The sequence below is a fragment of the Podarcis liolepis genome (genome assembly GCF_965112155.1).
Source record: "Podarcis liolepis genome assembly, chromosome: 5".
NCBI lineage: Eukaryota > Metazoa > Chordata > Lepidosauria > Squamata > Lacertidae > Podarcis > Podarcis liolepis.
Genome location: NC_139556.1, coordinates 43,020,570 through 43,044,001, shown reverse-complemented (window position 1 = coordinate 43,044,001; position 23,432 = coordinate 43,020,570). Strand labels below are relative to the sequence as shown.

The 23,432-nt window shown below is 42.0% G+C and overlaps 1 protein-coding gene across 23 annotated transcripts in view; it reads left to right on the top strand.

The window, feature by feature from the left end:
* The window catches only part of JAKMIP3 (Janus kinase and microtubule interacting protein 3), a 104,657-nt gene that overhangs the window by 64,236 nt on the left and 16,989 nt on the right, over positions 1-23,432 (top strand). For 9 of the 23 annotated variants that reach the window (XM_083505954.1, XM_083505953.1, XM_083505950.1 and 6 more), the window contains 18 exons: positions 650-796; positions 1,367-1,498; positions 1,927-1,962; positions 2,652-2,711; positions 3,615-3,743; positions 4,316-4,444; positions 7,193-7,276; positions 8,327-8,389; positions 8,621-8,719; positions 9,347-9,445; positions 9,549-9,608; positions 10,972-11,037; positions 12,929-12,997; positions 13,091-13,168; positions 15,373-15,576; positions 16,816-16,881; positions 18,970-19,011; positions 20,621-21,815. In XM_083505954.1, coding sequence (XP_083362080.1) covers positions 650-796; positions 1,367-1,498; positions 1,927-1,962; positions 2,652-2,711; positions 3,615-3,743; positions 4,316-4,444; positions 7,193-7,276; positions 8,327-8,389; positions 8,621-8,719; positions 9,347-9,445; positions 9,549-9,608; positions 10,972-11,037; positions 12,929-12,997; positions 13,091-13,168; positions 15,373-15,576; positions 16,816-16,881; positions 18,970-19,011; positions 20,621-20,665 — 1,608 coding nt within the window. In that variant the 3' untranslated portion in view covers positions 20,666-21,815. Of the gene's footprint in view, positions 1-649; positions 797-1,366; positions 1,499-1,926; positions 1,963-2,651; positions 2,712-3,614; positions 3,744-4,315; positions 4,445-7,192; positions 7,277-8,326; positions 8,390-8,620; positions 8,720-9,346; positions 9,446-9,548; positions 9,609-10,971; positions 11,038-12,928; positions 12,998-13,090; positions 13,169-15,372; positions 15,577-16,815; positions 16,882-18,938; positions 19,012-20,620; positions 21,816-23,432 lie in introns of all 23 variants that reach the window. The other 14 variants (XM_083505938.1, XM_083505948.1, XM_083505935.1 and 11 more) reach the window with 5 other exon arrangements.

Sequence of the window (23,432 nt, the reverse complement as noted above, 5' to 3'; positions counted from 1 at the left end):
AAAACAATGCAAGCATATCTTCAAATGGGATGGTATTGGTTGCCACTCCACATGGCTTTCCCTTAAGAGCAAAAGCTGAGGACATGTGTCATTCTTTCTCAAAGTATACTGTGAAAGAGCCCTGCTCCCTGCTCTTCAAGTCAGGAGACATAAGAAATATCTATATTATTTTTAAACATATTGGTATTTGTGCAAAACGTCTTTGTTTTAAATTTTGCCTGTGCCCTTTTGGCACTTTGACTTTCCACACAATATTAAACTTTGCTTCCATCAATAGACAGTACCACAAACCATTACCTGAATCTGAGCCACTTCCTTCCATATATGGAATTCTAATAGGATCAAATTGGACTTCTACGCCTAAGACTTTTCAGGTTCACATGTGAGGCCACTGCCTAACTGAAGCCAAACAGGTGTGAATGTGGTCGGTGCCTGGATAGATGACCACCTTGGTGCCATGCAAGCTACCTTAGGTTCTGTGATAGAAGAAAGTAAATGTAAGAAAACCAATATTTGTTCCAATCTTTCCGATTAGAATTTTTGAATAAGTGGAGCATTCCACCCAATGTGTACCATATTTCTTTTATATTTATACCAGCAACATTGTGCAGATTTCTGACACCTGTATAATTTCCCCCCTGCTTTTCAGCTGAAGCGTCTGAGAGAAGCTGAGAGCCAGTATAAACCACTGCTAGACAAAAATAAACGCCTAAGTAGGAAAAATGAGGATTTGTCTCATGCCTTACGTCGTATGGAAAATAAGCTAAAATTTGTCACACAAGAAAATTTAGAAATGGTGAGATATTTACATCATGTATTCTCCCAGGAATCCCATGTTTTACAGTATTTAATTTTATTATATTAGCATTTTCTTGTACTTATTGTATTCTGTTTTACACATTTCATTGAACCCACCTTGGGATTGCAATATGATGGACAGCTTATAAATGAGGTATATAAAATGAAAAAAAATGCACACAACTTCATGCATATATGCAAAATGTCAAAGACTCACATCATTTTGCATATTCACCCACTGATATATTGAAAAATATAATAAATGCTGGGAAAGGATGTGATTATATCTTTTGACTTTCTCTATAGTTGGATAATAATTTTATTATGTTTACTGTTTCCAAATTATGTTTTTATTGTGATTTTAAAATGAATATGTTGTGCCATTTTATGTAAACACTCAAACAAATTGTTGTTGATCCAGTGGTATATATTACTGTTTAAAAATAGGGTTGTTTTTTTCTTGGAAAACTTGCATTGTGACAGTGTCTTGCATAATGAGGAAGGATTTGATGATGTTTGTTGAAAAGCCACTCTTATCAGTTGCTCGACGTTTGTTCTGTTTCTTTAGAGACAAAGGGTGAGAACAATAAGGAGACCAAGCTCTTTAAACGACCTTGATCAGAGTCAAGATGAAAGAGAAGTCGAATTTCTGAGGTTGCAAATCATAGAGCAGCAAAATATCATAGATGAACTTTCAAAGGTAAAGGAAGACTTCACTGCAATCCTTCTGTAATTGCCATGTGGCCTGGCACTGCGTGGACCTAGCTTCACTCTCTGGGGACAACCCCTGGGACTTGTGTGGGGAACCGAGAAGTCATCAGTTAGAAATATGAAAGGGGTGAGGGGTGAAACCTGTGACCTCTCAGATGTTTCTGGGCAGAGACAGGCCCAAGGGCACCCAGTGAGTTTCATGGCCGGGTGAGGAATTGAGCCTTGGTCTCCCAGGGGTTGACCAGGGGTCTAACCGGTACCTCATAATGACGCTTGAATAATAAGCATACACTTATTATTATGTAATATATAGAGCTGGATGCACAAGTTAAAAAAAAAAGTATTGTTATATTTTGCTAAAGAAAATGAGGCAAGTGTCCTTTCATATAACAAGTTTTCCTAATTCTTTTAAACTAGACACTAGAAACTGCTGGCTACGTGAAGAGCGTAATAGTAAGTAGCATATGGGTTTCATTTTGCATTTCATGTGTGCTTATGTGAACTCTCCATTGAATTGTACAGTGAGGTTGTTATGTTTAATGGCTTCATACGTTAATATAAAAGAGATTCTGGTTAGTGTCGTGTGTGTGTGTGTGTGTGTACACACAGGCGGTGACCATTTCGCACGAGGGTTTTGTTCCTGGCCCCCACGCATATCCACTGGGTGCATATAAGCACACCCCACCCCGTTCTGCCCCATTCCACCTGCCCTTCCCTGCCCTCTTTTCTCCCTGCCCCCATTCCTCCCCCATTCTGGAAGTCAAGCATCAATTGGATGCACCTAAAATGATCACCACTTGAGAATACACACACACACACACACACATATTCAGGGACTAGTTTTAGTGCAAGGTTATTTCATCACAGATACCAGTCAAATAATTTTGTCCTCAGATCAGGTGCTTGAAAGTGAAGCTGTGCTTCTTAAAGTTCGCCAATCATATTTTTATTATTATCACTGTCCTTTGATTTGTATTCTGATTTGCCTCACAGATTACCTGTGCAATTTAAATGCCCTGTTCTATTCCAATTTCACACTTTCCATAAATATAACGGTATAAGAGACTGACAAGTTCTTAGATGAATTGTATTCCATCCCAGTTTGTGGATCTCTAACACATGCATTTTGCTTCTGCTTGCAGGAGCGGGATAAGCTTCTAAGGTATAGGAAACAAAGGAAGAAATTCGCAAAATTTCCCAAGGTAAGAGACTAAGTGGGAAACCGTGTATTATTTCAATACATATATAATGATATTTAAAGAGCCTTTATGGAGTAAGCCAACTGTGACCATCGGCTATTATAATCCCTTTTAGCTCACTGTCTATTCAGACCTCTTCTTTTAGCTGTTCTGCCCATTGTCATCCCTCTGCTTCCTTCCCGTTGCCTTTTTCAAATAGGCTCATTTCCCTCACAGCCACTTAGGACAAAGGACTGACCTATCCCCTCTCTGCAGTTAGAATGCCCATAGCTGATAAGACATTGCCAGCCCCCCCCCCCCTTATACAGATCAAAGATGAAGATTATTCCAATGAGTTATGGTGGTGTATTTAATTTATGTAAGGTTCTTACAGCCTTTGTTGATGATCAAGAAATGGAATTAACTATGGGGTTGTATCCAGTGAAATTTTCCTGTTAGTGCAAGGACTTTCAGCTGCACTACAATGCTTTCTCTCCCTCTTCAATTCCTGCTTGTGCCCCAGGGGCCCCCTAAATCTGTTATGGGGGTTTCGCCAACTCTCCAGAGCAGGTGGAGGGGTGCAGGCAGAGGAGAGGAGAGGGAGAGGACTTCCCATCATGCAGGAGGACATCCTTACGCTAACGAGATGCCTTCATTGGATACAGCCCATAGATGCTACTTGATGGGTAATAAGTGTTTACTGTGATGCACCATTCTCCCGGAGGAGCTTCTCATAAATCACTATATATCAAGAAAATGAAAAATAGATGATATTTGCTCATATTATTCTAACAGTAAGTCTTCACGTCAGAATTCATATAGGAAGGAAGTCTAGTTATCTTGTATTGTAAGATCTGCTTGCTTTAATATGGAAAGATATGTTTGTATTGTTCAGTGGCCTGCACTTACACATTGTCATTTGGTCAGAAGCCAGTGGTGGAGACATTTTTCGGGTATGATGAAGAAGCTTCCCTTGAGTCTGATGGCTCTTCTATCTCGTATCAAACTGACCGAACAGATCAAACACCCTGCACACCGGATGATGACTTGGAAGAGGTAATTGTCACACATTGTCCAGTGGTTTGGGTACTACTGCTACTAGCTTGTATCCAACTATATTATACTCAGAGAATAGACCAAGTGATGTTGATGGACCTAAGTTAATCACTAATAATATGTTTCTCAAAACTGTAGCTTATTACTACTAATAGAGGTCCTCTTTATCCTGGGGGGAAATCTGGAACGAGAACGGAATCTTTTATTCCCTTATATTTGGTGAAAGGGTTGATTTGCATCAGATGTGCTGGACGCTAGCTCAAAAATGGTTATTCCATAATCAGTTCGTTAGTCTTTTAAGATGCTACAGGACCCTTTCTTCTGGTTATGTTTCCTTGGTTTGTTCACATGGATTTGATAGTAGCATAGATATTGCACAAACTCAAATGGTTAAGCCCATAAGAAATGTAGAATAGTTCTGTGTAAATCTTGTCAAAATGTTCTATCCTAGAGGAGAGTTTACTGTCCATAAAGGCTGTTTATGAATTCCATTGGTTTTCTTTCTCAGGAGAATTATATTCATAGTTCAATCTGGCATTTCCTTTTTTTTAATTATTGTTGTTGCGCTTTAGGGCATGGCCAAAGAAGAAACAGAACTGAGATTCCGGCAGCTGACGATGGAATACCAGGCCTTACAGAGGGCATATGCTCTGCTGCAAGAGCAGGTTGGAGGAACGTTGGATGCAGAACGAGAAGTTAAGGTCTAAATGGCTTATATTACATGAAAATAAAGGCTTGTAACTATATAATATTTCCTGTTAGTCTAACCCTTATAACAGAGGTACTCAATCATTTCTGGGTGAGAAATAATGGATATCCTATAGTTCAGAGGTGGAGAAATGCATCCCTCCACACCAGTGGCGTAGCATGGGTTGTCAGGACCCGGGGCAAGGCAAGTAATTTGCGCCCCCTAACCCGTGGATTTGCGCCCCCTAACCCTAACCCCCAGATGTTGCGCCCGGTGCAGCCGGGCCCCCCTGCACCCCCCACGCTACGCCACTGCTCCACACAGTTGTTGGACTTGAACTGCCATCAGCCCCACAGGTTTACCATCCCTGCTTTAGGTTAAGACAATTTATGATCGCTTACCTGAGCAAAGACTCTGAAAAAAGTATAGATGACATGTATATTTTAATGTTAGCTTACCACTGTGGAGACCACTGCAGAGCAGTTCCTTTCACTCCAGTAATGTCCAAAGTCATATGGGAGGTGTCCATGGTGCTGTTCCTCTCTGCATATCAGCATTCCATCAATTTCTGAAGAATAATAATGATAATTTATGAGAAGGTGATGCTGTTATGGGAAGGAATTCAGTTGCCAACTCGCCCTACAAGACTTCAGACTATTACTGGAACAGCACAGGGAGGAAATACCCTACAGCAGCAACCATATCACTAATGTAGCAACAGACAGGAGCCTTAGCTTCATAAAGTATTATTTGTGGTAGGTTATTATTATTCACTAGGTATCCATAAACTGTCCAGAACAGGGCAGGGGAACCTGTAGTGGACCCCAACTCCCACGAGTCCCAGTCAGTATAGCCAGTGTTCAGGGATGATGGGAGTTACAGTCCAACCACCCTGATCTAGAATTACAATCCATCAAGACCAGCCATGACTATAGTCATGTTCAGATGCTCTTTTTCTGGATTAAATCAACATGTGAGCAGGGAGAGAAGGGATGAATGTGCTTGTGTTGCCCCTATGCATATCTGCGTAGAAATAAGCTGCACTAAATGCAACGATCTACTACTTTCAGTGGGACTTAAACCTTATACAGGTGTTCCTCTTCTGAGTTGAGCCTATATGTGAGAAGGGAGAGCAGAGCTGAGTTCAATAGGTCCACCCTCTTGCACCCTCCATGAACAGGATGGTGACAATCTACAGTGTGGACCCTGCTGCAGTTGGGTAGGTTCCCCTCATGATGTAGAACACCAAATGCAGTTGGACTTGCCTGATTCATTGTGCTGTTAAGTTGCATTTCTTTCCATGAGAGTGAGTCCTGATTAACTTGAGATAAATTGGCACCTTAAAAAACTTAAGGCAGACCCTGTTTTCAGGTTTGTGGTCTTAACTAGCATAGTAGGAACATGTGGGAACTACAAGGGAGAAGTGTCCATATTAATGGGGACAACCATCCAAACTAAAGGTAGAAGCCATATAGTGACAAGGTGAAATGATGTCTAGGTAGAAAGCTAAAGTGCAGAAAGTTGAGTAACAGCTTAAAATGAGTTTGTGTGCTCTTCATTTTCATTCTTCCACTTTACCCCACTCCCTTCTTTTAGTTATCAGTGATAAATTATTTTGGGGGAGGTTTTCCTGGCCAGAAAGTTGTTTAATGTGACTCCCATCTGCTGTGAATTCATAATGTGCCTATAAAACCATCTCAAATACAAAACTCAACTTTATGGTCTCTCAAATCAGTCACATTGTCCACTCTTGTGCTGAAGGAACAGATTGCTGAGAAACCACATCTAGTGCATTTTTATTTCCATGCTTCTCGTCAGCTTAAAAAAAATGATATATGAAAAAACATTGCTGTTGAATGCCTTTCCTTACAAGAGTCTGAATATTTAAATTGTGTTTTGCCTTCTTTGAGCGCACCTTGCAAGTAACAATACATTATACCACAGATGGGAAACTTGTGATCCTCCAGATGTTGGTAGACTCCAGCTGCCATCATCCTAGACCATTGGCTGACACTGATGGGAGTTGGAGTCCAACAGCACCTGGAAAGTCAAAGGGTTTTGCATCTCTGTCTTATACATATGTCTACAGCAATATACATTCTCACCTATTACTATAAAATTGGGGGGTGGGGTTGCTCCCTTCTATCCTAGCCCAGACTTCTTTTTATTGAGAACCAGTTGCATCCCGGGAGGCATAGAACACAACATAGACAGGAGATTGAAATACACTGTTTGAAAATCAGCTTGAAAGTTGTAATATGATTTAGTCTGGGGGGAAATTGACCATGGATATCCAATACTTCATGCTCAACACAAGACCACTTCTTAAATCAGTATCCCCACCTCAAAAGTATGTTTTTATTTAAAGTCCACTGTCGGGCAAGACCTTTAGAACAAACCAAAAAGTTGAAAAAATGTGGCAAGTTTTCCAGTTCACCAGAACTTTTTCAGGCAAGATGGTACACACAGCACGAGATGCTGAGACAAGGGAAATTAGAAAGAAATACACCCCTAAAGTACCCAGATTAGGCTATTGCAGCCCTGAGGTCAGCTTGTAGTCTCAGTTCCAAGATGGAAATTACTGGCTTTCATAATGTGTGAACCAGCTACCTGCAAATTGCAGTTCAAATTGTCCGAATTCATGGATCAGCATTTGGGTGTTATTGTGTCATCCTGGGCTATTCAGATGGGTAGAACTGCATTGTCCTTGGCATGATAGCTATCAGAGAAAGTTTGACGTTTCTTCAATCCCATCCTACAGACTCGTGAGCAGCTTCAAGCAGAAATCCACAGATCCCAGGCTCAGATAGATGACCTAGAAAAGGCACTTGCGGAGCAAGGACAGGTAATAAATGCATCGTATCAAATGCATCATAGCAGTCCAGTATTCAGTACCTATTTAGCTATGTGCAAATACATCCACCCTCATGTATTCCTTGGCCTGCAGCCTTCTTCATTCAACGTTTTCCTTTTAAGAGTTTGAGAAAATTGTTCTTGTAATCAGTCCTGACAGATTTTCTCAAGGCCTCCAAGCCACAGCCCAGGCACCTTCTAGGTCCTTTCTTGGGCTGATTTACTGGAATAAGCTTAACTCCAAGATTTACTTCTACAAGTCTGGCTTCGATTGGGTTATATATTTTGAGGGCAGCTCAATATTTAATCTCTTGCACCTAGGTTTGAGGTCCTAATCTACCAGACTCTCCACAATTCTCTGGTTTTGGCAGGTTTATTACTTAACTGTGCTAGTATACATTGCAGGGGCTTTCCCTATCCTTCATTCTGGCTTTTTGGCACTTCTGATCCTCTCCCTATGTGTTGAGCACATAATTAATCTAAGGGAGGGCTCCAAAAACAAGAATGATAAAGCACTCCAGAAATAGTTGGTTTCACTTCTGCACTTCTCAAGAGAGGCAGCCTACATGCTATTTAAAATGTGTCTTGACTCAACACAGTCAGGAAGCCAATGTCCTGCTCACACTTCTCTCCTGGGAAACCATATGCCTTCTATTGATTTCTGCCCGTGGCTGTGTTCACATGTAAGCATGTATACATGAATGTGCTGGCTCCTGGGGAGAGCACTGAAGCCACTTTGCTCCTCTTCAGCCCTTTCAGCTTAGTGCAGCAGCTAAGCCAAGGTTCTCACCTCCAAGATTTGTTTTTGGCTTCAGTTCCTGGTTAAGGAGGAAATAATTTAGTTGTGTTAAGATGACATGGTAAACTAAACTTTGGCTCAGTTGTTGCACCATGCTGAGCTAAGTGGCCCAGGGACGAAGCAAAGCAGCTGTGAGCTACTCCTCTCCTATCTTGGTAACCATTGGATGAACCAAACCAGTGTTAGGAATTGAATGTTGCCAGTGTTTTTTCAGTAATATTAATGTGTCCCACCCCCCCCCAGGATATGAAGTGGATTGAAGAAAAGCAAGCATTATACCGAAGAAATCAAGAGCTTGTAGAAAAGGTACATTTTTGGACATTCTATTCAGAGAATAAAAATCCAATACTTACATGCAAAAGTGTAATCAAAGATTAATAATAAAGAACATTTGCATCATATGTGAACTAAAAGGGAGTTTAATGGACTAGGTGTGTATTAGTTTTCATTAGAACAAGAAAAGATGGTATTTTCTCATGAAGTACGTAATACTTTATGTATGTAATATCATAAAGAGTAATCCCTTTGCTTTTCCAGATAAAACAGATGGAGGTAGAAGAGGCTCGGTTAAAGCATGATGTTCAGGATGCTAAAGATCAAAACGAACTCTTGGAATTTAGGATATTAGAACTGGAAGTGAGTATGGGCCACAGAGGCTTTCCAGTTTGCTTTGTCGTAATGAGAGGTGGGTATGCATAGCTGTAAACGGAGCAATCGGCAACCAACAGCGGTGTAACTACAGTGAGTTCTTTCATGAAGCAAGAGTGACAGCTCTATGCTGCATGTCAGCGGCAATCACACTTTTAACAACTTGGTGGCAAATATTACAGAACATCTGCCTTTGTGCTGAGTCAGATAGCATCGCAGTGTCAGAAGAGCTTTGGAGATAATGTACAAGGAACTAATGCATGCCAAGCATCACTTCCATCATGCTCTCCCTTGGTCGGTCCTGCACCACCCTTTACTACACCTGCAGATGTAATAGTAGTGACTTGCTGTAATGCAGCACCATGAATGATATTGCTCAACATGCAGGCTGAACACCCCCTGGTTGTGACATGATGCTACTGCAATGATCCTTTTAATCAAAACCCCAGGCTGTGTGCACAATATACATTAACGTAGCATTTCCCACCCACCCCAAATAATTATAGGAACAACAGTTTTCTAAGGGTGCTGAGAATTGTAGCTTTGTGAGAGTTCGTGAAAGCTCATTCTTAATTAAGCTGATGAGAAAGCAACACAGTTTTGGTTTGATTACAGGAGCGAGAGAGAAGATCTCCAGCTATCAATTTCCATCACATTCCTTTTACTGAAGGGAAAAGCCCCCTCCAGGTCTACTGTGAGGCAGAAGGAGTAACAGTAAGCCATTCTTATTTTCTTTTTTCTGTGTTACTGCTTCATCTCAACATAGCATTGTGCATTTTCCTGATATTCTGTGCCTTGTGTACCTCTCTCTTGTTAGGACATACTAGTAGCAGAGTTGATGAAAAAATTGGACATTTTAGGGGATAACGCCGTAAGTGTATGTTCATTTAATAAATTGTGCATGTTCCTACTACTATGTTTTGTCCTTTTGTCCAGATAGCATTAAATAACCTCAAGCATCTTTTAATTAGCATCCATTTTTAAAAAATGCTTTTCTTACATTTTGTTTGGGACAAGTCAATACAGGCCAATATTTGCATGCCCTTTGCTATTATATGCCAGTAAGGTCCTTTATGGTTTTTTCCACACCACCTTAATGTTGGCTATTTAATTTTACGCTTACTTTTCTTAAAAAAAGCAAAATCAATTCATGAGTGGGCACGCTCTTTCTATTTCCCCCTAATGCTTTCCCAGTCTTTGTTTTTTGCTTCTTTTGCCAAGTATTTTAATAATTTTGAGAATTTCGCTCTGTCAAATAGAATAGATTCAAGATAGAGCCTAAGGTGAACTAAATTAAAATCATTTCTTTAAAAAATGGTACAAAATTTTGCTACATAAATTCTTATTTCCTGGGTCAAACTCTTTAGTTTACTACTGACCCCGTGTAAGTTACAAGTGAATTCTGCTGGACTGCTTGTTGGTTTATTTGATGATGCACACAAAGATGGAGCCTGGCTGATTTCATCACTCCCATTGAAATCAGTGGGATTTAAGTGTGCTGGCATTTGCATCTTTGTCATTTTGCTGTCTATTTCAGGAGTTGCTGGCGCCATGGGGAAGGCCCCTCCACCTACAGCAGCATTGCTGCTACTTACTGGGGGCGGGGGCAAGGCAGTGGAAGCTTGGGGCTGTGTGGGCACACCAGTGCAAATGCTGGACTGGCTCCACCAGCCCAACTGCATGCCGCCAACTCTTCTGCTACTCTGCCCTGCCCTCGTGCCATCCCTGAAAGTGGGAGCAGTGGCACAACACCACCCACTACTGCTGGCTTCTTCTGTATCATGCTTGTAGATCTGAGTTGCAGTTTTCTTCTGTATGCTTACGATTTCTCTAAAGGAGCTGTGTAGAAGACTTTGGCTATATGTAAAACCTCCCTGTGTGCAAAAAAGAGGTGCTCTTTGGGAAGCAGGGCTAGGTCATGTGAGGCATGGAGCTGCTGTATCTCAATAAGTCTTTTTCCTTTTGCTCCATAATATCTAGGTTAGAGAGGGGGAACCTGTGGCCCTCCAGGTGTCATGGGACACAACTCCCATCTCATCCCTGAGCCTTGTCCTTCCTGGCTGGGGCTGGTAGGAATTGAGTCTGACAATAGGTTCCTCCTTCCTGATCTAGGAAAACATAGCGTGCGATGTGATGCCACTATGCCGAGAGCTGCTCTGCTCTCCTGACATAATTTGGCTATGGCAAAAAGATGAAAAGGCCTGTGCTCTGATGACAATTCTGTTTTGTTCTTGCTGCAGAACCTAACCAATGACGAGCAAGTAGTTGTTATACAAGCGCGGACTGTTTTGACACTGGCCGAAAAGGTAATGAGCATGGTTTTTCCCCCTCCCTCCATTCTGAGAGATATTCAGTGAGTGTTTTCTCTGGTATAGCACAGTCATGATCAGTGGGAGTATAGTGGTAGGACTGGTATTTTCCCACTCCTCATCCACCCAGCATTCAAAGCTTTTTCTAAGATGAGGAATGCTTCCATACAGGTGTTTATTGTGAAAATGGTACTTTTCACACATGCAGGTTTTTTGCAGCACCCACAATGTTATTGGCCTAAAAATGCTAGCTTTGTTCGTGCCCCCCACCATTTAATTCAGATTTACCCTTTCTGGGGAAAATCAAATAAGTAAAAAAACAAAAACAAACAACAGCAGCCCTGGTACCAATGCCCAATATGCAGTATGTCAACAATTCATTTGAAAATTAAGGAAGCACCCCTGGACTACACATTACTTAGCAGATGCTGATTGAAATGGCCCCCATGCATTTCTCTTCCCCATGCCAACACCAGAACATGTAGAATAGTGCATCAGAAGGCAATTTCTTCCCTCAAGGTGAAGCATTTTTATACTAGCACTACAATGTGTAGCACATATATTGGGACACTCTTGTTCTCGAAGAAGAGCTACAGAGAATCATAGACATGTAGAGTTGGAAGGGATCTTGAGGGTCCAACCCCTGGCAATCCAGAAATCTTGCCCACAGCTGTCCTGGGGTGGGCCCAAATTACCAACCTTCTGGTTCACAGTCAGACGCAGATGGTGCTGAGATGATGCCCCTAGGGCGGGCATTGCAATTGGCACCTGCATGATTAAGGCAACAGTAAGCTAAAGAATAAGGGACGCAGGTGGTGCTGTGGGTTAAACCACAGAGCCTAGGGCTTGCTGATCAGAAGGTTGGTGGTTCAAATCCCTGCGACAAGGTGAGCTCCCGTTGCTCGGTCCCTGCTCCTTCCAACCTAGCAATTCAAAAGCACGTCAAAGTGCAAGTAGATAAATAGGTACCGCTCCTGTGGGAAGGTAAACAGCGTTTCCGTGTGCTGCTCTGGTTCGCCAGAAGTGGCTTTGTCATGCTGGCCACATGACCCAGAAGCTGTACACTGGCTCCCTTGGCCAATAAAGCAAGATGAGTGCTGCAACCCCAGAGTCGTCCGAGACTGGACCTAATGGTCAGGGGTCACTTTACCTTTACCTTTTAAGCTAAAGAATACCTTATGAATTGGTTAACGTTGTAAAGGGTCATTTCCATTTGAATGCTATTCCTTAGAAATGTCTATGACAGTTGAATTTATACAAGTGGGACCTGTAACGAACGGGCACAGTGTGGAGTACTCCTGTTCATTGCGCCAGCTTTCTGGGCACTCCATTGCATTCACACACACCCCTCCAATTTCTGTTCCCCTACCTTATACAGATATTCAGCATTCTTTGGCCATGAGCATGCTCAGTTCTTGTGAGTTGATTTCATGTTCTCCAAAGCATGCTGATAGCTCTCTTTTGTCCTTGGTAGCCCCATTTTGACTACACAGCTGTCATAACTCAGCACTTCATTTTGCTGTTCATAATACCCTATGGGCAGCAGTCTTAAGCACTGTCAAGACAAGGGGTAGGGATCTTTTTTCAGAACAATGGCCACATGCTCACCCGGACAGTCTGAGGTTCCACACTTCTGTTCAACAGCAAATGCAATACTCAGAATATCCTCATTGCATTCTTGGTAATCATTACCATACTCAAGGAACTAGTTGATCATTTTGTTGTCTTTTGTTTGTGGTTTATAAGCTAGCAATATACTGGAACATCTTTGTTTTGTGTCTAATTGATCAGTAATATGAGAGCAATAATAAAAGAGAACTTCTGACAACTACTCATTTGTCAAATCTGCATATCTGACTTGGATTTTTTTCTCATCATGTCTATGTAGTGGCTACAGCAGATAGAAGTAACAGAATCAGCTCTACAGCAGAAGATGATAGATCTAGAAAATGAAAAGGTAATACAAGAACTTATACAAAAAATTAAAAATGAATCCCACATAGCACATAGAAAAATAGCCAGTATAACCGAAATCTCTTTCCATCTTTAGGAACTATTTAGTAAACAAAAAGGATATTTGGATGATGAACTTGATTACAGGAAGCAGTCCTTAGACCAAGCACATAAGGTAAGTTGAATTCTTGGAATATTCAAGCAATCTGAATGAGAGTGACCATTCCATATTCCATCGGCTGATAGAAGCCTTTTAGTTAAAACTGAGATGAAGAAGAGATGTTATAGACTTGGTTTCATGACTTAATGGAGTATTTCATCCAAAATAAGTCCTAGTTACTCTCTGATTGTGCCATGAATCTTCAAAGAAAGATTATGATCGACTTAGTCAGCACTAGGGAATACAGGATACTCCTTTAACAAACTACTCTTTGTTTTAGGAACTGCATTGCTGCTACAATTTGTCTTAAGAAAAATACCGGAGTTTGAACTAAGGCAGTTTGCAAATTCGTGTTAAGAAAAGACAGTGATTCTGAGTACATGGTGAAAGAGATCATGAGTGGTGGTTTGGTACAAAAAGCAGGAAGGGGTTTTTCCCCCTGGCATTAAGACAAAATGAAAGGGAAAGTTTTCCATGCTTAATTTCTTCCACTCTGCTTTCAAAGGTACAAAAGCTGGATCAGTAAGAATGTTGGCAACGAGTTTATCGCTGCAAGCCTGAGAAGTGTCCATTGATAGACATATCTGAGGGACATAACATAGCTGATTAACCCTCTGTGCTCCCTCTTTCTAGCACAGAGACTCAGGTTATCATGCTTCCACATTATTATGCACACATAACAATATATCAGGGATTATGAACTGATGTGTGAAATGAAAGCTCCCTGCAGACTTTGCCTAACGCACAGAAGGGATTTCTGCATTATCTTAGACAGGGCAACACCACAGAGCATTCTCTATATTATTGTCGGAGATGTGGCAGAAATATGGAAATCATTTCGTATCAAACACATTCCACCCACACCTTTAAAAGTGAGAGGAAGAGGCTTATCCAGAATACACCGAGGACTTTTATTCCTCACAAATAAAAGGTTCTCCCTGCTATCTATGCGTATTCCAGTGAAACTATCTAGTGGCTGGTGGCTGGTGACAAGCAGTCATGGAGGCGTTTGTTGTTTTCTAGGACCTAGTGCTGCTTGTTCAACAATGCATGTCCATTTAAATAAAAATAGAATGATTAGGAGTTTAACTGGAAGTACTCAATTTAGGCAGACATGGCAGCACCCAACTACCCACCACTCTTGCACAACTATATCAGCAGCAAAGTAAGACTTTGATGTGCAAAACAGGTCTCCTTCTTGCACTCAGACACTATGTTGTCTCCAGAGCTCCCCCCCCCTAATTCCATTGAATTTATTGCTGTTGTTGTCATTTCATTTATGAATCTCCTTTTTCATAATATGTCTCAAGGTGATCTGCAGTGATAAAATAAAATAAATCATCAGTGGAAGTAGTTTTTAAACAGTACAGAACTGCCCCCAAAAACAGGTTTTAAAACAATAGAAAGTGAACATTTAAGGCAGAGACCTTTTCACCCTGCTGGAAAAGCTTGTTGAAACAAAAATGGCCTATGTTGTTTCCACAAAACACAAACAGTGTGTGCCTGGGGATGCTGTTCCACAGAACAGGGGCAGCCACACTGAAAACTCTGCCCCAAGTTTCTGTGGAGTGGACTTCTGATCTCTTTGGAACCTTGAAAAGAAGCTCTCTGACAAACCACAGTAACCTACTGGGTATAAAGGGGTAAGGGGGTTTCTCAAGTAACTTGGAGCTGAGCTGCATATGTTTGTGTCTTCCATGTCAGTACCAACACCTTGAACTTGACATGGTATCAGACTGGCAGCCAGTGCAATTCCTTCAAGCAAGGTGTGATATGCTGCTGCTGGTTTGCTTTCACAAGCAATCTGTCGACCATGTTTTGCACTAGCTATTGAAATCTCCCTCTTCACCACACCTTACCCAATGGATATTTCAGACCCACTCTCTTGCTAGACTCAGGGTACTTCCAAATGGGGGCTTAATATTGCACAAAGGACTTTCAGTTATTAGGAAAAGGGTTTTGGCAGCTGGTTTTCTTTTAAAAAAAACTTAGCAGATTTTCCGCAGAAAGGGCAAAACCAGATTAAATTAGTTATGAACAGGGTCTGATATTTGGGTGCCGATGGTATTGTACGAGGTGAATAAAAACTGGCTTTCATGAGCACAATAAGCATCCACAGCAAAGGAACAAAAGGGAAAACACCACAGAGCAAGTACTGCAAGAGCATAATGCAAATAACAAGCCTCACAGTGAACAAATCATTTCCCCCTTTCATTTAGCACATTTTAGAATTGGAAGCCATGCTTTACGATGCCCTGCAGCAGGAAGCGGGAGCCAAAATGTCCGAAATCCTCTCGGAAGACGAAAGAGAGAAGCTGAAGAATGCTGTGGAACAATGGAAGCGTCAGGTGATGAGCGAGCTCCGCGAAAGGGACGCCCAGATCCTCCGTGAACGAATGGAGCACATTCAGCATGCGCAACAGGTAGGCTTTGGGCAAGAGGAAATGGTCCAATGCTTCTGAATGGGTATGGCTGGAAACCATAGGAGAGGAGAGTGCCATTGCGCTTGTGTCCAGTTTGCAGGTTTCCCACATGCATCTGGGTGGCCACAAGTTGCTGGACTAGATGGGCCCATTGGCCAGATCCAGCAGGACTTTTCTTATGTTCCTATGTTGAAGAAGCTCCCTCAAGCAGAGGAAAACCTGTGAAAGAGGTGCACTGGCTTTTCATAGCACCTGAGTTTCTTCCGCCCTGTTATATAGCAACAACTCAGGACCAAGTTACTTGAAGGACTGTCTGCAGCCACAGACCTGTAAGTTCATTCATGTGAACCAAGGCTCTGGAGGTATTGTGAAATTTATCAGAATTTTGTACATATCCAAGGAATCAGAGATGTCTGCATCACAGCCCCTAGCTAAGCCCCTTCCTGAAGTGTTTGAAAAGTTGTTCAGGTTACAGTGGTGCCGCGCAAGACGAAATTAATTTGTTCCGCAAGTTTTTTCTTCTTGCGAGTTTTTCGTCTTGCGAAGCACGGTTTCCCATAGGAATGCATTGAAAATCAATTAATGCGTTCCTATGGAAACCGCTTGCCAGGCTGACGGTGCGGAGAAGGGCTTTTCTCCCCACCGCAAGCCTTCAGGACAGGTACGGTAACAGAGGGGAAGGGGCGCAGCGCTTCTCCTCTGTTCCCGGGGCTTGCGGTGGGAGGAGGGTTTTTCCTCTCCACCGCCAACATTCAGAACAGCATTCTGAATGTTGGCGGTGGGAAGGAAAACCCTCTTCCCACCGCAAGTCTTCAGGACAGCCATCCGAAGGCTGGCGCGGGGAGAAGGGCTTTCCGCCCCACCGCCAGCCTTCGGAGCAGCCTTCCGAAGGCTGGCGCGGGGAGAAGGGCTTTCCGCCCCACCGCCAGCCTTCGGAGGAGCCTTCCAAAGGCTGGCGCGGGGAGAAGGGCTTTCCGCCCCACCGCCAGCCTTCGGAGGAGGTCCGAGGACAGTGGGGAAGACGCGCTGCGCTTCCCCGCTGTCCCGGAGATTTCCCTATGGGCTTTCGCCTTGCGAAGGAAGCCCATAGGGAAATTCATTTTGCGAAGCGCCTCCAAAACGGAAAACCCTTTCGTCTAGCGGGTTTTCCGTCTTGAGAGGCGTTCGTCTTGCGGGGCACCACTGTAAAATGTTACTCCCCAGAATGGTAGTATTCACGCAGAATTTTACTCTTCACAGAGAATTAAAGAGTTAGAAGAAAGAATTGAAGCTCAAATAAGACAAATAAAGGAATTAGAAGAAAAGGTATGTATAGTAATGACAACCCTGAAATATGTGAATGATAAGGTGTGCCTATTGCAGTAGGATTTGTATATAACTATTTGCAACAGCCTCATTTAATGCTAGTCATTTTCCAAATGATCTGGTTAGACGGAGGAATTGCCTTGATCATTACCTGCTCAGTCACAAGTGTTATGAAGAACATTCATACGGGGTTGTAGAAAAGGGGTGGTTTCTTCCTCAATTGGCATTTTGGCTTCTGGAAGTCAAATCATGATCCTTCAAGCATAAATATGTTTTCATATAATTTATTTCATTTTAGTTTATGTATGTTATAGCCAGCATGGTGTAGTAGTTATGGTATCGGCCTAGGACTTGGGGATTGTTCTTGTTGTTGTTTAGTCGTTTAGTCATGTCCGACTCTTCGTGACCCCATGGACCAGAACACGCCAGGCACTCCTGTCTTCCACTGCCTCCCACAGTTTGGTCAAACTCATGCTGGTAGCTTCAAGAACACTGTCCAACCATCTCGTCCTCTGTCGTCCCCTTCTCCTTGTGTCCTATGGTTTAAATCCCCACTCAGGCATGGAGCTCCCTGGGTGACCTTGGGGCAGTCAATCTCTCTCAGCCTAATCAACCTCTGTTGATTAGGACTATTGTCAAGCTAAAATGGGGTGGTGCTAGTTGTGGTGGAAAGAACTCTGTATGCCACACTGAGTTCCTTGGAGGAAAGGCAGGAAATTCCCAGAATTCCTTTAAATATGTAGGGCGGATGCAGCCTCGGGGAAAGAACAGGTAGGAAGGCAACAGCCTGGAGACAATGGGCTATAGCCAATGTAGCACTACATTGAAGCCATTTAGTGGTATTATTGTTCCGCTGGCAAAGTGTTTGGTGCCAGAGGAACATGGCTGCGCAAGAGGACATAAGAGCAGCCCTTATCCATCCCACCTGCCAAATCTGGCCCACAGGGAGTAAAAGAGATAAGGTTCTGGCCTGCCAGGCATTTCCCCTGCTGTGGAGGATTAACAAAAGTTAAAGGAGTTCTGTATTCAACTTGCAGTAGCACCAAGGGGCTCACGTTCTGGTCATGATGCAACATTCATGAGTTAGTGAATTTTATTTGGAGGGAAATAAGAACCAATGAAAAGGGCAAGGAATATGCCCATGTGAGAAGGGGCCCCAGTAAATTCAGTGGGGCTTACTTCTGAACAGACATTTATAGGACTGCATCGTTAAAAATATAACTGTGCTACCCAGATACTAGACTTTCCCTGCTGCTAAAGGGATTAGCATCACAGAGAGCATGAAATTTTAACTTGACATTGAATTGAGGAAGATGGCCGAGGGAAACGCAGCAAGATGGGTGGGGTATAAATAATCATCATCATCATCATCATCATCATCATCATCTGTATACTTTGATGAAAAGATGAAATGCAGCCATAAACTTCCCTTTTCATGTTACAGTATCAAACAATCTTTATTATGGTCAGAAACCAGACAACAGAAATAACAATAGTAACATGTACAACTACAATAGCACCAAGGGGCAGAAGCAATACACAAAATCCATAATCTCACATATAACTCATTTACATTAAAAGTTACACACCAGCAGCTAAAGGCAGTAATCCAGAGAAATTATGGGAAATTATGTGGAAGGAGAACTAAAGATTCATTTAACTTGTTTTCCCATCATTTTCTGAACCTCTTGGGTTCCAGTTTCAAGCCTCTTTCTCTCAGCCTTTCCCAATCTGACGCCCTCCAGATGTTTTGGTATCCAGTCCCATTAGCCCCAGTCTTTGTGGCCAGTGGTCAGACAGGAATGATCAGAACTGTGGTTGAAAACTTCTGGAAGGCACCAAGTTGAGGATGTCTGCTCTACACTGTTCATGGACATGGAATGTATGGAAATGCTGATCAAATTGGAACTACGCCCTATTGCTGCTTATTTCATCTCTTTTTCCACAGACTGTTGTGCTTTGCTCTTATCTTGAGTTGTTGCTCGTTTCACTAGGCTTACTGTAATTTCTTTTTCTTTCTCTCTCTTTCCTTTCCCTTGTTTTCCCCCCTTTTTTAGTTTTTATTTTTGTTTTTATTTTTCTCTTTAGCTTTCATTCTTTGGTCATAGTATGCCCGCACAACGGCAAGAGGTAAGTCTTTTGTTTTCCAGTTCTCTCTTTCTCCTCTGCTTCCTGCTACACTCTGGTTCTGTCATCTCACAAAGCCAATGTCAGAGACTGGGCAGAGGAGGAATGGTAGAGACCGCCTCCCTAGCCTGACCCTTCCAGAGAAGAAGAAGACAGTTCAGAATTACAAGAGGGGTTTGAGGGAGATCACAGCTCAGAGGCAGATAAGGGGGAAAGCTGGGAAATAATGGGAGAGGAAGAAGAAGCACCAGAGGGGAGACAGCTGACAGACATAATATCTTTAGAAAGCATTCCAGACCCCCCTCTCTCAGAACTCAGCGGGCAGTAAAAGTAGGAGAGCAGAAAGCTCAGAGGCAGAAAGCACATTTTCAGGACCCATAGTGATGTCACATAATAAGAAAGTGGGAGTGGCGACTCACTCAGAGCAATGCCATCACCCCAAGTGTCTGCATTTCTAAGCCTCTCTCTGTGTATATTGAATAAACAGCATTGGTAAGAACTTTCCTTGTCTTATCCATTCCTGGCAACCTACCGTGGGGGGCTCGATCCTGTGACGCTTGACAGCCAGCTATGTAAAGCTGTATGTGATCTTGTATAGCCTGGACTCACCCCGGTTGGCTTGCCAAAGAATCTGAAAGGCAAGGTGATGCTGTGCTTTCTAGAGGACCTGGTGGACTTTGCTTTCAGACTAGAAATTCCAGAGCAGAAAAATTGTACTTAAATACTGAATTCAAGACTTCCCTAGAAAAAGTGAAGAAGACGAAATACCTTATCTGCTCAAAGAATGACTGTGTGCTCATTTATGCTGTAGTCCAAGGAACAATTATCTGGGAGCAAGTCCCATTGAACAAAGGGATGGATTCAGCTAAATAATTGTATTGCAATGGGGCTTCCTTCCCTCCCTGCCCACCCACCACCATATGTCCATGCACCTCCCCTAAATCAACTCTGGGATATAAGTAGAACCCAAAAATAGTATCTGGGAAAGGAGAGGGGGAATGGTTTCATCAGAAATGCTTACCGATGGAAAAATTGTAATAGTGCTGTGCTGAATTCCTCCCATAGCCCTATGAACCTGGGAGTAAGCCTTACTGGACGCCATTAGATTTTCTTCTAGGTATATATGCACGGGATTGTGCCATCAGTGTCTTAAATAACTTTAACAAAAATATGCATTCATACTCAGAAATCAAATGACCAATGCATGTATGATCCAATATGCTCCAGCTTGCTTTTCACTGAGTGCTTTGTTAAAATATTATTTTTTAAAGCCCAATTCATCAGTGGTTAGCTCACCCCTGTGGTACAGCCTGTGCCCAGATGGCAGCAGTGGGGCATCACAGCTGAGCCTGGGGCAGAAGCAGTTGGCTGCTCATCCTGTTCCTATAGGGTCCTCCTCAGCTGTGAAATTGCTGCCTTCTCCTTTCATCTTCCCCATCACTTGGACACATTGGGTCTCCCCCCCCCCAGTAAGTTTATCTGAGGCAGAGGAAGGTAAACTGAAATGTGACCCAAAGGAGTGGGATATGTGTTTGAGACACACAGAGGTTTTGTTTCATACTACCTTTATAAGTAACTTTAGCTTCTATTGTATATATATTTTTTCTTTCAGCCCAGAGAGAAATCTAGGAAATTTGTCTCATGTGGAACACTATAACAATGGTAGCCAGTGCTGGAAAGGAAAGAGACATTGCCCTTTCAAGAAACTAGGCTGTGTACTGTATTTGGACATTAAAGACTGGAGATCTGCTCTTTTTGACCATTTTTATAAAGAAAAACTTGTGTGGATTTTATTTTGGAGTGAAGTCTGATCTTCTGATAAGTGTAACTGTGTAACTTTTTACAAACTAGTATTAGAATTGTCAAAGAAGAAAGCCAAAAAACAAGCAGACCCCCAATTGATGAACAACTACTGGCTTCTCTCTAAGGGAAGCCTTGACTTTGCTGCTCAAAAACAACTTCAGCTTTACATGAAAAGCAGTAAACTCATTCAGATGAAGTGGATATATTTTGGTTCCCTGCTAAGCAGGCAGTAAACTGCTTCTGTAAAGAAGTGAACATGTCCTGTTTTGTACTTCAGTCCTTTGTACTGTTATTCATAGTTGCTTAAATACACGTCTTGAAGGAAGATTCTCAAAGAACTCCAGGCTGGCGAAAATATGAATGGCTGAATGACAACAAAAACGATACTGTATTTCAAAGTGTTTTTTAACCAATAGAAATGGGGAACTACATGCAATTGTATTTGGTGGTGATCATTTAAGAAATACATGTTTCATATCCATTACACATGAAATCATTTATATGAAACTATTCCCAGGCATTAAAATGGGGGGCGGGAGAGAAATTCGTTCTAAAATTTCATTGAAGTTTGACTACAGTGCTAGTAGAAAAATAGCACCATGATTAAGGTGTAATGCACTTGAATTCCTGGATGAAATGAAGCCAGCAACATCAGCATACAGGGAAACTGAAGTGGGACTGAAATAAGAAATTAAAAGTTGCTTGGATCTGTAAGGTCTGTCATGGAAAAATCTCTGAGAAGGTTAACTTACTATCATGAGAAAGCACAAGATCTCTTGGCTTGAATGTTGGTGGAAGTGTCACCTGAGAAGCGAAGAAACCGCAAGGATGCAAAACAATGCACATAAAATTGCCAAGAGAAAAAGCAACCAATACTGGATATACAAAAGGCCTATGCAGATATATTCTAAGACGAAGAAAAGAAGAGGAGAGAAGAGAAGAGGACAGAGTCAAAACACCAAATTTCCTGGAAATAAATTTGAAGCTCAAGGAATTGCCCAAAGGTGAGAAGCTGATATTTTATGTACTCATTCACTACCTTACAAGCAAGCATTCTAATGGCCTATTCCTTATGCAAACCAATGTTGCTAAATGCTCAGTGGTTATCTGAAACCCATAACTATTTGTGTTTGGTTGGTTTATTTTATGCATTAACTGTCTTCCAGTAAATGTGGAGGCTATTTTTTCTCCAGTTGAATTCTGAATCTTTAGGAAATTAGATACATATATGTAAATATTAAGTCCTAGGTACCGTGGCCCTGCTTGTGTTGCTTTCCAATGCTGCCTGCTACCCACGCATCACCAAACTCCACCTACCCCAAGGCTATTCTTTGGAGATGTGAAGTATTGGATTCCAGCCAAAAAAACTGTTCTGAAACAAATGAGATAGCCCAAACTGCAATGAGTCAAAGCGGATTAAGAAGATAGCGCACTTAAGCACAATCTTTCCTAATGATATTGACTTAAAAGTAACTTCCACTTATTACTTCCTTGCTTCAGGAAGTAAGCACTGCGGGATTGCAGCCCAATTCTAGTCATGTTTATTCAGATGTAAGTCCCACTCCGACATAAGATTGCATAGGACCACAGCCTAAATGCAGCTTGGCTTGTGTGGCAGATCCCACTAAATTTCCATTGGGCTAAACTAGCTCAAAGGCAAATATGTTGGTTTAAGTTGTTCCCACCAAAAATTACAAATCCAGTAGCATTTCTTGAAGTTGCTTGAATGCCAGCAGAGCAACTGTTTTTCCCACTTAGGAGATGATCCCAAGCATTTTTGATTACTGTGTAAGAAAGTAATGCCAAAAGCAACAGCTTCATTTTAGAGTTACATGTATTTATTTCCCATTCTACAGTCATCCACTTGAGGGAGCTCCAACCAATAATATGTGTTGTGTAGTGTTAAATATCATTATCTCGTATTTAAAGGGTTTGGTAGATACTACACACCAAGTTGTAGCAACATTCCCAGGACTGCATCTGTTCAGGGTTCTAGCCAGTCAGTATTCCCTCCTCCATAATAGTCCTTTTCTATTCCCTCCCCCCATTTCTTTTTATTTTTCATTTGCATTTAATATTATGTAGCTATTGAGCATGCTCAGTCCTTATCAGACTGTACTAATCCATGTGATTGGTTATACTTTGGTAGATGAGACACTGGAGTTTAGGTCAAGCAATCATCAAATTTAATTTACAACACAATGCCATACAAATATTACTTAGCAGTAAGTCCCACTAAGTTCCATGATACTTCTGAGTAAGTGTGTGCAATATTTCAGCCTCAATTTAATAATAATAATAATAATAATAATAATAATAATAATAATAATAATAATAATAATAATTTATTTATACCCCACCCATCTGGCTGGGTTTCCCCAGCCACTCTGGGCGGCTTCCAACTGAATATTAAAAACAGTACAGCATCAAATATTAAAAACTTCCCTAAAGAGGTAGCCTTCAGATGACTTTTAAAAGTAAAATAGTTGTTTATTGCTTTGACATCTGCTGGGAGGGCGTTCCACAGGGCAGGCGCCACTACCGAGAAGGCCCTCTGCCTGGTTCCCTGTAACCTTACTTCTCGCAATGAGGGAACCGCCAGAAGGCCCTCGGCGCTGGAT